We start from the raw sequence: 15,431 nt of genomic DNA on the forward strand, positions 1-15,431 counted from the left end.
ATTATAGCCCCCTTGAATCATTGTCGGGGGACTTCGGATGCAGCAGGAGAGCCTCTGGGGTTGGGAGGTTGACTAGAGTGAGGAAAGTGGGTTAGTGTTTGTGGGAGAAAGAACGGCACCTGGGCCAGATCCCCTCCCAAGAAACAGGTATCTAAAATGTTCGTTTTTTCCCCCTCAAAAAGTAATATTCATTCAAAGGAAAAGAAAAAGAGAAAAACAAATGACAAGATATCCATCCCTTGTTTCCCTTCCCTCCCCCTTTCTGCTCCTCCTTAGCCCCCCAAGAATTGAACCCTGGCTGGCTGAGGTGGCAGGCCAGCCCCTTTCATATGAGTTCAGCAACACTGAGGGACATCTCTTCAATGGAGGTGTTGTAGGAGGTCTTGATGTCTCGAAGAGTCCTCTTGTCTTTTTCTATCACCATATTAATAGCCACACCCTTATGGCTGAAACATCTATCCCAACTGATTCTTTTTTTTTTTTTTTAATTTATTTATTCATTTTAGAAAGGAGAGAGAGAGGGGAAGAGAGAGAGAAGGGGGGAGGAGCAGGAAGCATCAACTCCCATATGTGCCTTGACCAGGCAAGGCCAGGGTTTCAAACCGGCAACCTCAGCATTTCCAGGTTGACGCCTTATCCACTGCGCCACCACAGGTCAGGCCCAACTGATTCTATAGATATAATATTCCCTATTGGTAAAAAATTCAGTTGATGACTAAAGAAACTTGCTCTGCCTGGCCAGGCGGTGGCGCAATGGGTAGAGTGTCGGACTGGGATGCGGAAGGGCCCAGTTCGAGACCCCGAGGTCACCAGCTTGAGCACGGGCTCATCTGGTTTGAGAAAAGCTCACCAGCTTGGACCCAAGGTCGCTGGCTGGAGCAAGGGGTTACCAGTCTGCTATAGCCCCCTGGTCAAGGCACATATGAGAAAGCAATCAATGAACAACTAAGGTGTCGCAACAAAAAACTGATGATTGATGCTTCTCATCTCTCTCTGTTCCTGTCTGTCTGTCCCTATCTGTCCCTCTGTCCCTCTCTCTGACTCTCTCTCTGTCCCTGTTAAAAAAAAAAAAAAGAAACTTGCTCCATGTCAATGCCTCTGGCCAGCAGGTCAGTGTTGATCAACACTCAGAGTGAGAATGAAACTCCCTTATGATCGCATCTCGTTTCTTTTGGTCCATATCTCCACGCATGGCAGAGGCAGTGATGTCTCGGGTATGCATCTTCTCAGTGAGCCAGTCAACCTTTCTTCCAGCACTGATGACGATGACCACCTGGGTGATGGTGAAGGTTTCATACAAGTCACACAGCATATCCAGCTTCCACTCCCCTCGTTTCACATTGCTGTAGAATTGGCAGATACCCTCCAGAGTCAACTCTTCCTTCTTGACAAGAATTCGAATAGAGTCCCTCATGAGCTTCTTGGGCACCTCAAGCACATTGGAAGGCATTGTAGCTGACAGCAAAACCACTGTGTGTTTCTGTTGAGCTTTTGGAATATGTCATAGATCAGGTCCTCAAATCCACAGCTTAACATTTCATCAGCTTCATCCAGTACAAACATCTTGATGTATTTGGGAGACAGGTATCTATGGTTAAGGATGTCAAACACACGACCTGGGGTGCACATGATGATGGGAAAGCTCCATGTACAGCTTCTGCACCCCAGCATGCACATTGCTATCCCCACTGCAGGTGTGGCAGGAGGCACCCATGCGATCTCCTAAAGCCGTGACTACCTTCTGTATCCTTGATACAGGGAAGAATGGCTCATAGCTGGATGACAGAGAACTTCTCAAAACTATAGGTGCAGGCCCTGGCCGGTTGGCTCAGTGGTAGAGCATTGGCCTGGCGTGCAGGAGTCCTGGGTTCGATTCCCGGCCAGGGCACACAGGAGAAGCACCCATCTGCTTCTCAACCCCTCCCCCTCTCCTTCCTCTCTGTCTCTCTCTTCCCCTCCCGCAGCTGAGGCTCCATTGGAGCAAAGTTGGCCCGGGCGCTGAGGATGGCTCTATGGCCTCTGCCTCAGGCGCTAGAATGGCTCTGGTCGCAACGAAGCAACACCCCAGATGGGTGGAGTATCGCCCCCTGGTGGGCATGCCAGGTGGATCCCGGTCGGGTGCATGCAGGAGTCTGTCTGACTGCCTCCCCGTTTCTAACTTCAGAAAAATACACCCCCCCCCCAAAAAAAAAAACTATAGGTGCAGATGCCACAGAGAAGGGACTCCAAGAGGTCCATGTCATCAGGACTGTCAACAGTCTCATCCCAGTGACTCCCGATGATGTCTTCAGGCTCCATTCCATTCAGGCTCATGTTTCTGGATCTGTTGGCTTGAAGTATGAGTGTGCTGACTGAGGCCCGTTAGAAATCCTAACAGCCAGTTCTCCCTACCAGCCACCGGCCTTGCATGATGCCATCTTCACTCCCTGACCCAACCCCCACCAGTTCCGGGAATCCTGACTCACAGATGTGATTCTTAGAAGCTCTGGGGGCAATTTGTTCTTAATTCTGTCATATTCAAGTTATTGCAGACTCAAGCTTTTAAGGGAAGGTTCATGGTTTTCTAATAAATGATTTTCTCTGGTTAAAAAGAAATTAGAGAAGAATATTGAATCATGACACCCAGGCTTAGGCAACACAAAAGAAATAATTGATAGATATGATTACATGAAAATTAAATACTTCAAGGCCCTGGCCAGTTGGCTCAGTGGTAGAGCGTCAGCCTGACGTGTGGAAGTCCTGGGTTTAAGTCCCAGGCAGGGCACACAGGAGAAGCGCCCATCTGCTTCTCCACCCCTCCCTCTCTTGCTTCTCTCTCTCTCCTCTCTCTCTAAAATGAATAAAAAATTAAAAAAAAATATATAAGAAAATTAAATACTTCAGAAGTGATAAACAAGTTGAAAGATAGATTAAAATTGGAAATATTTGCAATTTATAATACATCCAAGAACTAAACTTAGTATAAAATGCTCTTCCCAATTGGTGCAAAAAAAGTGGACTCCAAAGCATGTTCCAGGAGTGCATCTTCTCTCCGGGGTCACTGGATTGTAAATGGGCAAGGAGACGATTGTGTCTGAAAAGGCTTTGTACTAACTACCCACAGAACATCACACATTGTCAGTTCTCAGGTCGAGTCTGTTGATTTTAACTGAAATAAAGTTCCAACAATGTCCGCACCTTTTTCTGTTCCTCACCCGTACTCTCCTCTCGTGCTCAGAAATCTCATTAAAATGCTTCCTGTGCAGTTTGTGACTCACAGCTAGATTACTACGGCACAAACAGTGCTGATTTCAGCAAGAAACCTCCGGAGGCTTAGACTGGGTTCCTGCAGAGCCCAGGGAGTGAATCAAAACTGGAGAGTGTTTGCATCTGCACAGTTCCTCCTCCTTATGCCCCTACGATGTATATATTTTAATCCAAGTTTGTGCTCAGAAAGGAGAATGCAGACAAGAGGCCAGGTCAAGAAGAAATGGCGTGGGCTGGGAGATCTGGATTTAGTGCCAGCCATGTCACGTCTTATCTGCATGCCCAGACAGGGCCCTCCCTGCCAGCTGGGGACCTACACTGCTCCCTCAAGTGGGGGGACCACGTGGTCCTACGGGCTCCTCCAGCTCTAATATCTGAGTCTTCAGCTCATTTTCTTTTTTAGACGTGTGGGCTCTCATAGCCGTTTGTTAACCTTTTAGAGAAATTTTGAAAGTCCCTTGAGAGTCCTTTTCAGATTTTAGAACCTACTGAAAGTAAAATAGAAAATACTTTCAATTACTGAAGTGGTTTCTCCATTTTCTGAAAAAGATTCAGTTCCACTCACTTGGAAAAAGTAAACTGTGCCCAGAGTGAAATGACTAAGTTAGGCGATGGGTCTGCCCTCATCTCCACGTGTGCGGTGGGGATGAGTGTTGCCCTATAATCTGTAAAATGCCTGTTGCTTTTCCAGAGACTTGGTATGTTCTGTTACCCCAGGAAACTGTCCAGAGCAGGGCTGACTCCAGACTCAGACAGAATAAGCTTTGGGGTCGTTTTCAGGTCCCTCCTGGCCCACAGTATGCTATGTGTCTACCGTGATGTCGGAAATCTAATGCTGGAGCTTCCCCTTTGAATTAAGGTCCCTGGCAGGAGTTATTTTCGGTTGCCCAGCATGTCCCTCCCACTCCTTTGCCTTGTACGTCCATCCCTTTCTTCTGATCTAGCCACAGATGTGGGTACGGGAGCCAGTGTGGGCCAAACATTGGGCTTCATTTTCCTGGACACATGACTAATCCAGGGATGGGCACAATTTAGCCCAATGCTGGGACAGAGAGGGTTCCTGTTCCGAGATCTAAACTACTAAGCTGAGAGACTGTCAGTTTGAGCTGCTGGCAGCCATTTTCTTGCACTTGACAAGAACCTGGCATGGAGTGAGGCCAAGCAGAGACTATGGAGAGGAGAGATGCTGGGGGTATCATGGATAGAGGACACAAAGAAACAAGAAAGAAGAAGGAGATTTGGGAAAGTGGGGGTAGTGAGAGTGAAAGGGCAAGAGATTCACCTTGAAGCCTCGGTTCCCGTAACCCCTCCTTAGAGCTGTAAACTTCCCCACTCTCTTTCCAGCTGCCTACATAAATAAATCCTGTTTTTTCCTTCAGACAGTTTGAATTTGAAAGTGCCCTGAATAATATATTAGTGTATCTCCAGGAAGCTCCTCTTAAATTGTGACTGTTATCCAGAGGGATGACACATGAATCCAGTAATGTAGATTAGCTGTGAAAAGTACCTAGAGCAGATAAATTTTGGCAAGATAAAGCAAAGGTGTATCACCAGAGAAAGGAGCTGTTGCTAGAAAAGGCAGAGCCCTGGTACACTGCTGGTGGAAAGGTGAGATGGTGCAGCCACTGCAGAAAAGTTTGACACTTTGTTGTAAAGTACTGTACCTTAATCCATAGGTTACATAGAGACACTAAGTCCAAATGAATTTTTGAGGATTTGTTAATTAGCCGGCTAGCTACCTGGGGCACAATCCCAAATCATGTAGGTCCTCTTACCATTCTAGACCTTCTTTTATACAAAATCAAGTACTGGTTGAGGTGGGTAAGGAGGGAGCATGGTACAATAGTCAATTACTAACAAGCTTACAACATCTATCTATAGGATCTGTTAAAAGGAAAAAGCATTCTTACACATCAAGACCACGAAATAACACAGTAGTGATAATTGTTTTACATACCTGGCAAAGACATTCCCAAATCTTCTAGTGTCTACCCCCCATCCCTGTCGTCAAAGCGAAATGGTTAACTTAGGATAAGGAGAGAGGCCAAATGAAAACACCTTTGCTAAAAGTGTTGGGCTAGTTTAGTGTACAAGTTTTTATACATATAAAGGATTTCAAGAGGGATGATTATTAGAAAGCATATAAAATGTTACAGAATGCAGGTTTTTCAAGCAAGGGGAGTGGGCTCGTGATCCCTTTGTTCTAGAGGTATATGTCACTCTCAGGACTCCAGGAGGGGAGGAAGAGTTAGAATCAGTGTTGGAATTTTAATGAAGATATGTAAACATTGTCTCCTGAAGGATCTTAAAGATGGGGAAGAGGAAGTTTTCAGGTAAGTTTTATCCCTCCAGAGAACTATAATTAGTTACTTACTAACTTTTGCCCCTTTAATCTCTTTCTTTGGGTTTTTTTTTCTTTTCAGAGAGGAGGAGTAAGGGGGCCTGACTCTTCCTTTTAAAATACTAATGTTAACAATTTTTGCAATTCCTTGGCACCTTATCACAACTTCCTCAAAAAAATTGAACAGTTACCATATGACCCAGCAATTCCACTCCTAGGCATATATCTTAGAGAACTGAAAACATATGTCCACATAAAACCTATATATGAATGTTCATAGCAGTGTTATTCATAATAGCCAAAAAAGGGAAATATGCCCTGGCTGGATAGCTCAATTGGTTAGCAGTGGTAGTCAACTTGGTCCCTACCGCCCACTAGTGGACGTTCCAGCTTTCATGGTGGGTGATAGCAGAGCAACCAAAGTATAAATAAAAAGATAGATTTAACTATAGTAAGTTGTTTTATAAAGATTTATTCTGCCAAACTTAGCAAAAATCTGACATAAAGTACTTGGTAAGTCATTATTATTATATGCTTTAACTTGCTATAACTCTGCTTTATAAATTTTATAAAGTAAAGTTACTTCCCTACTTTATAAATCACCATTACTGTAGAACCGGTGGGCGGTTACAAAATTTTACTACTAACAGAGATACAAAAGTGGGTGGTAGGTATAAAAAGGTTGACTACCCCTGGGTTAGAGGGTTGTCCTATAGCGGACTGGAACGTCTAAAGTACCAAGCGACACTCAGAGTTGTATAACCAGTTTATTATGTTGCCGGGCTCAGAGGATTTAATTTTCCAAAGTCTGAGCCCCGACTGGTGGACTTTGGGGCCTTTTATAGCCCTAGCTGATGCAAGAAGCAAGCAAGGTTACAAAAGCGAAACTAGACTCAGCAAGCAGAGCAGAACAGTTACAGGTGAAGCATTTTGCTCTGTCATCATGAAGTCATAGCCACATCATCCCAAAGCACAGAAGTTGCCGATTTGATCCCTGGTCAGGGCACATACAGGAGCAGATCAATATTCCTGTCTCTCTCCCTCTCTCCTTTACTCTCTCTCTCTGTAAAATCAATACAATAAACATTAAAAAAAAAACAAAAAACATAAAAGGGAAACAGCCCAATTTTCACTAACTGATAAATGAAATTAGAAAACTGTGGTATATCCACACGATGAAATATTATTCAACAGTAGAAAGGAATGCAGTTCTCATTCACGCTACAATATGGATGAACTTTGAAAATATGATGCTAAGTGAACGGAGCCAGTCACAAAAGGCCACAAATTGTGTGATTCCATTTTATGAAATGCCCTTAAAAAGCAAACAGCAGTAGATTAATATTTGCCAGGAACTGGGATAAAATTACCTGTATATAATAAAAATGATGAATTTTTGATATATAGATCACGCCTCAATTAAAAAAAAAAAAAAAAAGGCCTGATCAGGCGGTGGCATAGTGGATAAAGCGTCGGACTGGGATGCGGAAGACCCAGGTTCGAGACCCCGTGGTCGCCAGCTTGAGCGAGGGCTCATCTGGTTTGAGCAAAAAGCCCGCCAGCTTGAACCCAAGGTCGCTGGTTACTCAGTCTGCTGAAGGCCCGCGGTCAAGGCACATATGAGAAAGCAATCAATGAACAACTAAGGTGTTGCAACGCGCAATGAAAAACTAATGATTGATGCTTCTCGTCTCTCTCCATTCCTGTCTGTCTGTCCCTGTCTATCCCTCTCTCTGTCTCTGTAAAAAATAAAAATAAGAAAAAAAAAAAAAAAGACTATTCTTACTATCCTGGTCATTTGTATCTTTATATTGTACCATTCAAAGTACCCTCCTGTGACCCAGAATCCTGCACGATACTTAAACCATTGGGCATGGCCTGGTATGGCTAGGAATTGGGACTGACCTCCCTTTCCAAGGAGCTAGACCCTTTTCTTCCTTGCTCAGTTATATTTCTGGAGTAAAGGATCAGACTTATCAACTCAAAGAGGATAGGCAGCAGCGGACTGAAACTAATTCACAATTTTGTTTAAATTTACTTGTCAAGGGCAGAAATATTCAATTTCATGCATACTCCCAACTCTCTGCACTGGGAGCAGATTTCCAGGAAGCAATTATGTAGAACAAAATGTAATGGGTAACAGGGGTGCCTTGTGAATTATTCATAATCCGATAATGATTTTAACCCATTTTTAACATGACTTACTATTGGTGTTAGTTCCTGGAAGATTCCCAAAGTAAGCAACAGAGGCTTCCTTTAGTTATGCTTATATAACCATAAACCTCCTGCCTTTCCCCAAACCACCTGAATAATTAAAATCTAAAGAGGCCTGGGATCCTATTTCCTCCCCAAGTCTACAAAGCAAAGGTAATGCTGCCTCACAGACTTCAGCTCCCTCTCCCATCACTCCTCCTCATTCTTCCAGGGACCTGGTGTGGCAGCATAGCGCCCAGCAGAGGGCTGGCTCCTAGAAGAAGCACAATTCTTCCATGCATTTTTTTTTTCTCCATTTTTCCGAAGCTGGAAACGGAGGCAGTCAGACAGACTCCCGCATGCGCCCGACCGGGATCCACCTGGCATGCCCACCAGGGGGCGACGCTCTGCCCACCAGGGGGCGATGCTCTGCCCCTCCGGGGCGTCGCTCTGTCACGACCAGAGCCACTTTAGCGCCTGGGCAGAGGCCAAGGAGCCATCCCCAGTGCCCGGGCCATCTTTGCTCCAATGGAGCCTTGGCTGCAGGAGGGGAAGAGAGAGACAGAGAGGAAGGAGAGGGGGAGGGGTGGAGAAGCAGATGGGCGCCTCTCCTGTGTGCCCTGGCCGGGAATCGAACCCAGGACTTCTGCACGCCAAGCCAACGCCCTACCACTGAGCCAACTGGCCAGGGCATGCTGGGGCACTTTATTAGAACACAAAATTTCAGGTTCTACCAATAGAAGATCTTTTTTTTTTTAAATATATTGATTGATTTTAGAAAGAGAGGAAGAGAGAGACAGACAGATAGAAACATCAATCTGTTCCTGTTAGTGCCTTGACTGGGAATCGAACCCACAACCTTTGAGCATCAAGATGATACTCTAAGCAACTAAGCTATCCGGCTGGGGCTGGAGAGTCTGATTTAGTAGGAATGGGATGGGGGCAGAGGATATATTTTTTTAGTTTTGTTTTTTAAATTTAGGTAAATTTTATATACAGTGCAATACACATCTTCAGAGTTTAATTGGATGAATTTTCTCAAATATATAGATATAGAATGTTTCCATGGCCTCAGAAAGTTACATCAATTTCCATCTGGTGTAAACAACCTCTGTTCTGATTTCTATCACCATAGAAGAACTGTGCCTGTTCTTGAATGTTGTATCAGTGGAATCACACAGTATGTACTTTTTTTGTGTCTGGTTTCTTTTGCTTCTTCTAATGTTTTTGTTTGTTTGTTTGGTTTTTTTTATTCATCCATGTTGTTACATGTATCATATAATAGCTCACTCCTTTTTTATTACTGAGTAGTATTCTATATTGCTATACCTCTGTTTGTTTCTTCACCTACTGTGGGGTCTTTTAGAGTTGTTTTGGCTATTGTGAATATAGTTGATTATAGATATTGTTTTCATTTATCTGGGGAAAATATCAAGGGGTGGAATTGTTGCATAATAGGTTAGGGATGTTTCTAAGTTTATTTATAAGGTCTACCAGAAAGTTCTGTCCATTTCTATCACAAGTTTCGACATGTAAGCACATGTTTATTTGGCGCATGTGTGCCTCTCTATTTTTATCACTTAATGTATACATACTGACGTAGCAAATTAACTAAAACAAAGTCGATTCAAATTAGTTTTATGTGTGAAGCGATAGTGTACCCATGGCTACTGATAAAGTTCATTTACACCACTGTAATTTTTACGAATTTCAACAAGGAAGAAATGCTACAGAAGCATGTAGAAATTTATTGAAAGTGTTTGGTGAAGGTACAGTTTCTGATAGGACATGCAGAAGATGGTTCAAAAAATTCGAAACAGGTGATTTTGAGCTTTCTGATAAGCCACGTTCTGGGTGACCATCTTTGATCGATGACGATGTTGTTAAGACCATGTTGGAGCAAGATCCTTTTCTGACAACATCGGAGATTGCAGAAAGGCTTAATTCAGCTCAGCAAACCATTTCGGACCATATTCGGAAGATAGGATTGGTGTGGAAATATATTATTTAATAAAGTTTATTGACGGTAAGAAAAATTTGTATTTTGTTTTATTCCAAAAACGGACAGAACTTTCTGTAGACCTTATATTTATTGAATTTATTGGGGTGACATTGGTTAATAACATAATAAGAGCTTCACGTGTACAATTCTACAATATAGCTTCTGTATATTGCATTGTACACTGTGCTGTTATCCATGTCTATGAATTTGTTTGTTTGTTTTGTTCTGTTTCTTCACTTGTTGCTTTCTGCTTTCTCTCCCACATATGAGTGAAATCATATGGTTCTTATTCTTTTCCATCTGACTTATTTTGTTTAGCAGGATACTCTCAACATCCATCCATATTGTCACAAATGGCAGTATTTTATCCATTCTTATGGCTGAATAGTATTCTATTGTATATATGTGCCACATGTTTGAATTTCTTTCTAAAAACCCTTCAAATAATTCTGATGCTCAGCCAGTTTTGAGAATCCCTGAGGTAGCAAAAGACCAACCCTGATGACTCAACTGGCGCTTTATTTGGGTTCTGTTTCATTGTGCAGCTGCCCCTCTCTCACCAGGGACACTCTTCTGTTTCCTGGCTCCCAGCTGGGGCGCCCAACTCTCCTCTCCCTTGCTTGCCAATTTCTTACCAGAGAAAAGAGTTCCCAGCCAAGGAGCCCATGAGTTTCTTGGATTGTGTCATCCAATAGTTCCAGGAAGCAGTAGGGGGAAGAGAAGCAGAGCTGCCAACCCGACAAAGACTTGCTCTAGCTTTGGGATTGCTTGCTTAGGATGAAACACCAACCCTCCAGTCATTTGGAGGTGGGAGGGGCTAGCGCTTTCCCACTGGGCCACAACAATCCCCCCACCTGGGGTAGTTTGGGGACTAAGGGCTTCAGTAGACCACATGGAACTCTGAGGTGGTTCTGAGGGAGGGACGGTGGTCAGGGCCGGTAAACTCCAGGCTCAAAAAATTGGAGTTAGAGTTGGGTCTGGAAATTGTGATGGGAGAGGAAAATTCAAACTGCAACCATTTTGAGCCTGGGCTGGGTGGCTCAGTTAATAGCGTGTCATCCCTATGGGCCAAGCTCGCAGATTTGATCTCTAGTCAGGGCACATACAAGAAGCCACCAATGAGTGCGCAACTAAATGTAACAATTAAGTGGAACAACAAGTTGATGTTTCTCTCTCTCTCCCCAACCCTGCCTCAAATCAATGGAAAAATTAAACAGAAAACAAACAAACAAAAAACACAACCATTTTGTTTTAAGGGTCATGCTGGCTGTTGGCTCAGGAAATTATACATATAAATATATATATATATACACACACACATATGTATGTATTTATCTAAAATTGCTTTCCCTTTTTGGGATTATTAGAATTCCACAATAGGGGTGAAGACATATTTGGGAGCCAAAGTGATGCTCTAATTCTGTTTCCCAAAGGGTGGTACGTGTATATGGTACTCAGGATGGTTTCAGGAGTTATACAGATGAGTATGATTAAAAATAAGTATTTGTTGCCTGACTGGTGGTGGTGCAGTGGGTAGAGAGTTGACCTGGGACACTGAGGTCCCAGGTTTAAAACTCAAGGTTGCTGGCTTAAGCCCAAGGTCACTGGCTTAAGCAAGGCATCACTGGCTCAGCTGCACACACTCCCCCCACAGTCAAGGCAATCTGAGAAGCAATTAATGAAAAACTAAGGTGACTCAACTACGAGTTGATGCTTCTCATCTCTCTCCCTTTCTGTCTCTCTCGATCTCTCTTGCTAAAAAAAGAAAAGAAAATATTTGTTTTAGTGAATGGTAGGAAAAAAATAAAAAGACTAGCCTGACCTGTGGTGGCGCAGTGGATGGAGCGTCGACCTGGAATGCTGAGGTCACCGGTTCAAAAAACTCTGGGCTTGCCTGGTCAAGGCACATATGGGAGTTGATGCTTCTTTTAGAAAAAATAAAAATAAAAATAAAATAAATAAATAAATAAATAAATAAAAAGACTACATTAAATATGTGATTTCATGGATTTATTGCTTAGCATAAAGCCAAGTTAAAAAGTCAAGTCAATTAAAAAAACCATTATGGAATCATACAGGGGGTACACAGTTGTGACAAAATACATGGTAGAGATGAGTGAAGGGCTAGGAAACTGCACTTGTCAAACATGCATTTAACAGACAAGAAAAGCAAGGCCCTGAGATGTGAGTGACATGCTCAGAGTCAGACTTCCCCGACCTAGGGCTGGATCTCCAGAGTCACCTGGTTCCTGGCCCGTTCTCAGGCTACTACAATGGTTACTTCCCTCTTGTAGAAGGGGAAGGGATCTCAGTGACTGGGTAGCCTAGCCCCTAGATTAAAGTCAAATGCATTTGCAGAAACAGCCTGCAGTTTGCTCAGATCACAAAGTCTGAAGGAGTTCATCAGTAAGTCCATCCAGACTCTAGGAATACTGAGTTAATGAGAAGGAACCAGACTTCTAAGGAATGAGCACTAAGATTTTGTTAATTCTCCTCACATAAAATCTTTAGGGGGGGGGGAGACAGAAGCAGAATGGACAGCTGGGTCTCTCCCACCCCTGCCTTCCATCCTTCCAGAAAATTTAAAATGGCCTTTACAGCAAGATGCTAGAACTGTGCAGGAGCGCCCTGTGTGGACAGTCCAGCCCTGCACAGGGTTCACCGGGCCTCAGGGAGGGCTCTGATTGTCCACAGAAACAGCGCCAGGCAGCCGGAAACGCGTCAGGATACAGCTTCCCAGACGACTGTCATCCTTGGATCTTCACAACCCAATAGGGGGATTTAGAGAAGACAGTTCAGAATTCAAGCATTTGCTGACCCCCCACAGAACTAAGAGTGAAAAGGGCAGGCATTGAAATGCAAGCTCGAACTTGAAGTTCTTCAACTGGGAAATATAACTGAAGTGGGTTGGGCTAATCGAAGATATCCTCAGACTTCCTTGTGTATGTTTCCCGTCACCCTTGCAAGAGCTCAGCATTGAGACAGTAGCATTTTAAGCTGGGGCCAAACCGGACCCTGTGCATGAACCCCTTCACCCCCACTTCATGCCCTTGCTCTTGTTGGTGCAAAGGAAAGTCCTAAGAATTTGATAGTGGGTAAGTTAAACCAGTAACTTCAATTCCAAAGCTTCTCCTGTCCTTTGTAGGGTCAGGTTGAAGAGTCTTTGGTTCAGGAAAGCACCTTAATATGTTTTTAGGATGTGCCAGGGTGGGCTCAGGAATCTGACTTGAGTGGAGGCAGAAAGCTGAATACCTCTTCATTGAAAAGAAACAGGAATTACAGAGTGCCTGCTGCGAGTTCTGGACGAGAGGTCAAGGAGGGAAGGAAACAATGTGATATCTTTAGTCTGAGCGCTAAGGATAGGAGATAGTGAGAATGATTCTGTGGGTGAAGTTCAAGTTAGTTCTGTTCCCTATCTGTCACCCCCAAACCTTCAGAAAAACCTGCTGTACATAACAGCCAGTGTTGGCGGTGACTTGGGGGCATGCATGGAGCAGGTAGGATGCCACGTGAGGTGACACAGGTGAGGCAGGAAAAGAAGACTCTAGAGCAGAAGGTGACCTTAAGAATTGGGACTGAACTGGGGCACTGGCCACAAAGCTGCCTCTCAGGAATGGAATGGAGACCATAAAAGTGGAAAGCAGGGCCTGACCTGTGGTGGCGCAGTGGATAAAGTGTCGACCTGGAACGCTGAGGTCGCCAGTTCAAAACCCTGGGCTAGCCCAGTCAAGGCACATATGGAAGGTGATGCTTCCTGTTCTTCCCCCCTTCTCTCTCTCTTTCTTTCTTCCCCTCGCCTCTCTAAAATAATAAATTTAAAAAAATTTTTTTTTAAGATTTTATTCATTTTGGAGAAGGGGAGAGAGAGAGGAGGGGGAGGAGCAGGAAGCATCAACTCCCATATGTGCCTTGACTGGGCTAGCCCAGGGTTTTGAACTGGCAACCTCAGCGTTCCAGGTCGACACTTTATCCACTGCACCACCACAGGTCAGGCTAAAAAATAATTTTTTTTTTTTTAAGTGGAAAACAGAAGTCAGGGTAGGGTGAGGGTGAGGAAGTGAGGGGGCACACACCTGAGTATGTCCCGTTTTATAGGGGTGGTCTGGACCCTGGGATACCTGCATTCCCAACCTTGGGGAGCTAACTGGAGCTAGGGAGCCCCTCTTGTTAGAGCTCTGATCCCTCCTTAGCCTTCACTCATTAGTCCAGGCCTGGGAACCTGCGATCTGGGCCGACGTGTCTCTTCCCTTGGAGTTTTGGTCTTGGAATGGAGGAATGCTTGAGTTCAGGCATCTTCCATGAATGAGGCTGTGGAAAGTAAAACTCATAGTGTCAGTGAGCAGCCACACTTCCTGTCTTGTGGGAAAAGCCACAGCAAGGAGAAGCAAGGAAGTGAGCAGCCCGAGAGAGGGAGGAGATGGTGATGGAGTCCTGATGACTTCCAGCCCTCAGACTTCCAGCTGCATTGCTGCCTAAAGAACCCTTTCCCCTAAGTTTAGTCTCTGCCATTTGCACCTAGGAGTGCCCCCTGGACCCCACCCTGTCATCTGTGCACCCCTCACTCTGGAAGTGGGAGTTTAGATGAGGACAGAGGAAAAGTCCATCTTGTGATTTGGAGCTTCTCAGCTCCTCCATCTTCATACTTCCACTGCCCAGAATTATATGTATTTGTGTGTTGACCTGTTTGCTTTTATCAGGGAAAATGTCAAGTTCCACTCCCTCGTTTACTGTGGTATCCCTAGACCCTGGAACATAGCAGATCAGTGAATGAATAAGTGAATGAATGAAGAAATCAGGCTTGAAATCAGGGTACTATAGACCTCCTGCAAGGTCACAATTTTAGCAGAAAGATCGCAGTGCCAGGCACAAAGTCCAGGATGTTTGAAATTTGTGTGCCCCAGCTATCTGCCTATCGGGGTGCACAAGTATACTGGGGACAAGCCTAGACACACAATCAGTGCTTCAGAAACTACAGATAAAGAGCCAGGGGCCCTGGTGTGACAAATGGGCTGTTGGGAGGAGAAGTTCAATGCAAATTACAAAGGTTTCGGACAGGACTAGGGAATTGAAAAGCAGCTGTAATTAGAAAGCATAGGCATTCAAAGCTGCCTGGAGGTCAGAGGGACGGGGCTGGCAGGCTGGAGCACTTGGGCAGGAAATGGAGACAGAGCCACTGCGGTCTGTGCTGACATAATTGGACAGAGATCGCAGCCAGTTGCCATGGTAGCAGCCAATCCGAGGGGCTGCTTATGCAGCGAAGAGTCAAGGTTTCGAAAGAAGGGGCTAAAAGAGATGCCTTTGTTCCCTCTCTGAGCGAGCTGCTGTCAGATCCCTGTGGGGGTGATGTGGCATGGGGCCAGAGACAACTGCTGGTCCCCATGGCCGGGAAGGGGCCACGTGGGGACCCATGGGGCTGGCTTGGGCTGGGGAAGCTAAACGTGTCATTCCCTGTAGCTGTTTGTGCCTCCCAATGCAGAGCAGTGGCCATGGCTTGTGTTCCAAGTCTGAGAGTGCAGCATTCAGACGGTGGCATGGCCTCTCAGCAGCTCTGTGACCCCAGGAACGATGGAACCTGTTTCCTTACATGTAAAGAGGGACTAGAAATACCTTTCTCCAGGCGGTGGAAAGGCTTGTGAGAAGTGATGCCCG

General features: G+C 44.8%; 1 protein-coding gene and 1 pseudogene across 3 annotated transcripts in view; one reads left to right on the plus strand and one right to left on the minus strand.

Moving 5' to 3' along the window:
* NDFIP1 (Nedd4 family interacting protein 1) overlaps positions 1 to 15,431 on the plus strand; it is a 125,497-nt gene that overhangs the window by 17,041 nt on the left and 93,025 nt on the right. Inside the window, exon 1 of one of the 3 annotated variants that reach the window (XM_066342597.1) lies at positions 8,922 to 8,960. The exons of the other annotated variants lie outside the window; for them this stretch is intronic. Within the exon in view, the coding sequence (XP_066198694.1) occupies positions 8,937 to 8,960 (24 nt within the window). The 5' untranslated portion in view covers positions 8,922 to 8,936. Of the gene's footprint in view, positions 1 to 8,921; positions 8,961 to 15,431 lie in introns of those variants that run through there. 3 annotated transcript variants of the gene reach the window in all.
* LOC136377220 (eukaryotic initiation factor 4A-I-like) lies at positions 326 to 2,313 on the minus strand (annotated as a pseudogene).

This window comes from Saccopteryx leptura, chromosome 6 (genome assembly GCF_036850995.1).
Source record: "Saccopteryx leptura isolate mSacLep1 chromosome 6, mSacLep1_pri_phased_curated, whole genome shotgun sequence".
Lineage (NCBI taxonomy): Eukaryota > Metazoa > Chordata > Mammalia > Chiroptera > Emballonuridae > Saccopteryx > Saccopteryx leptura.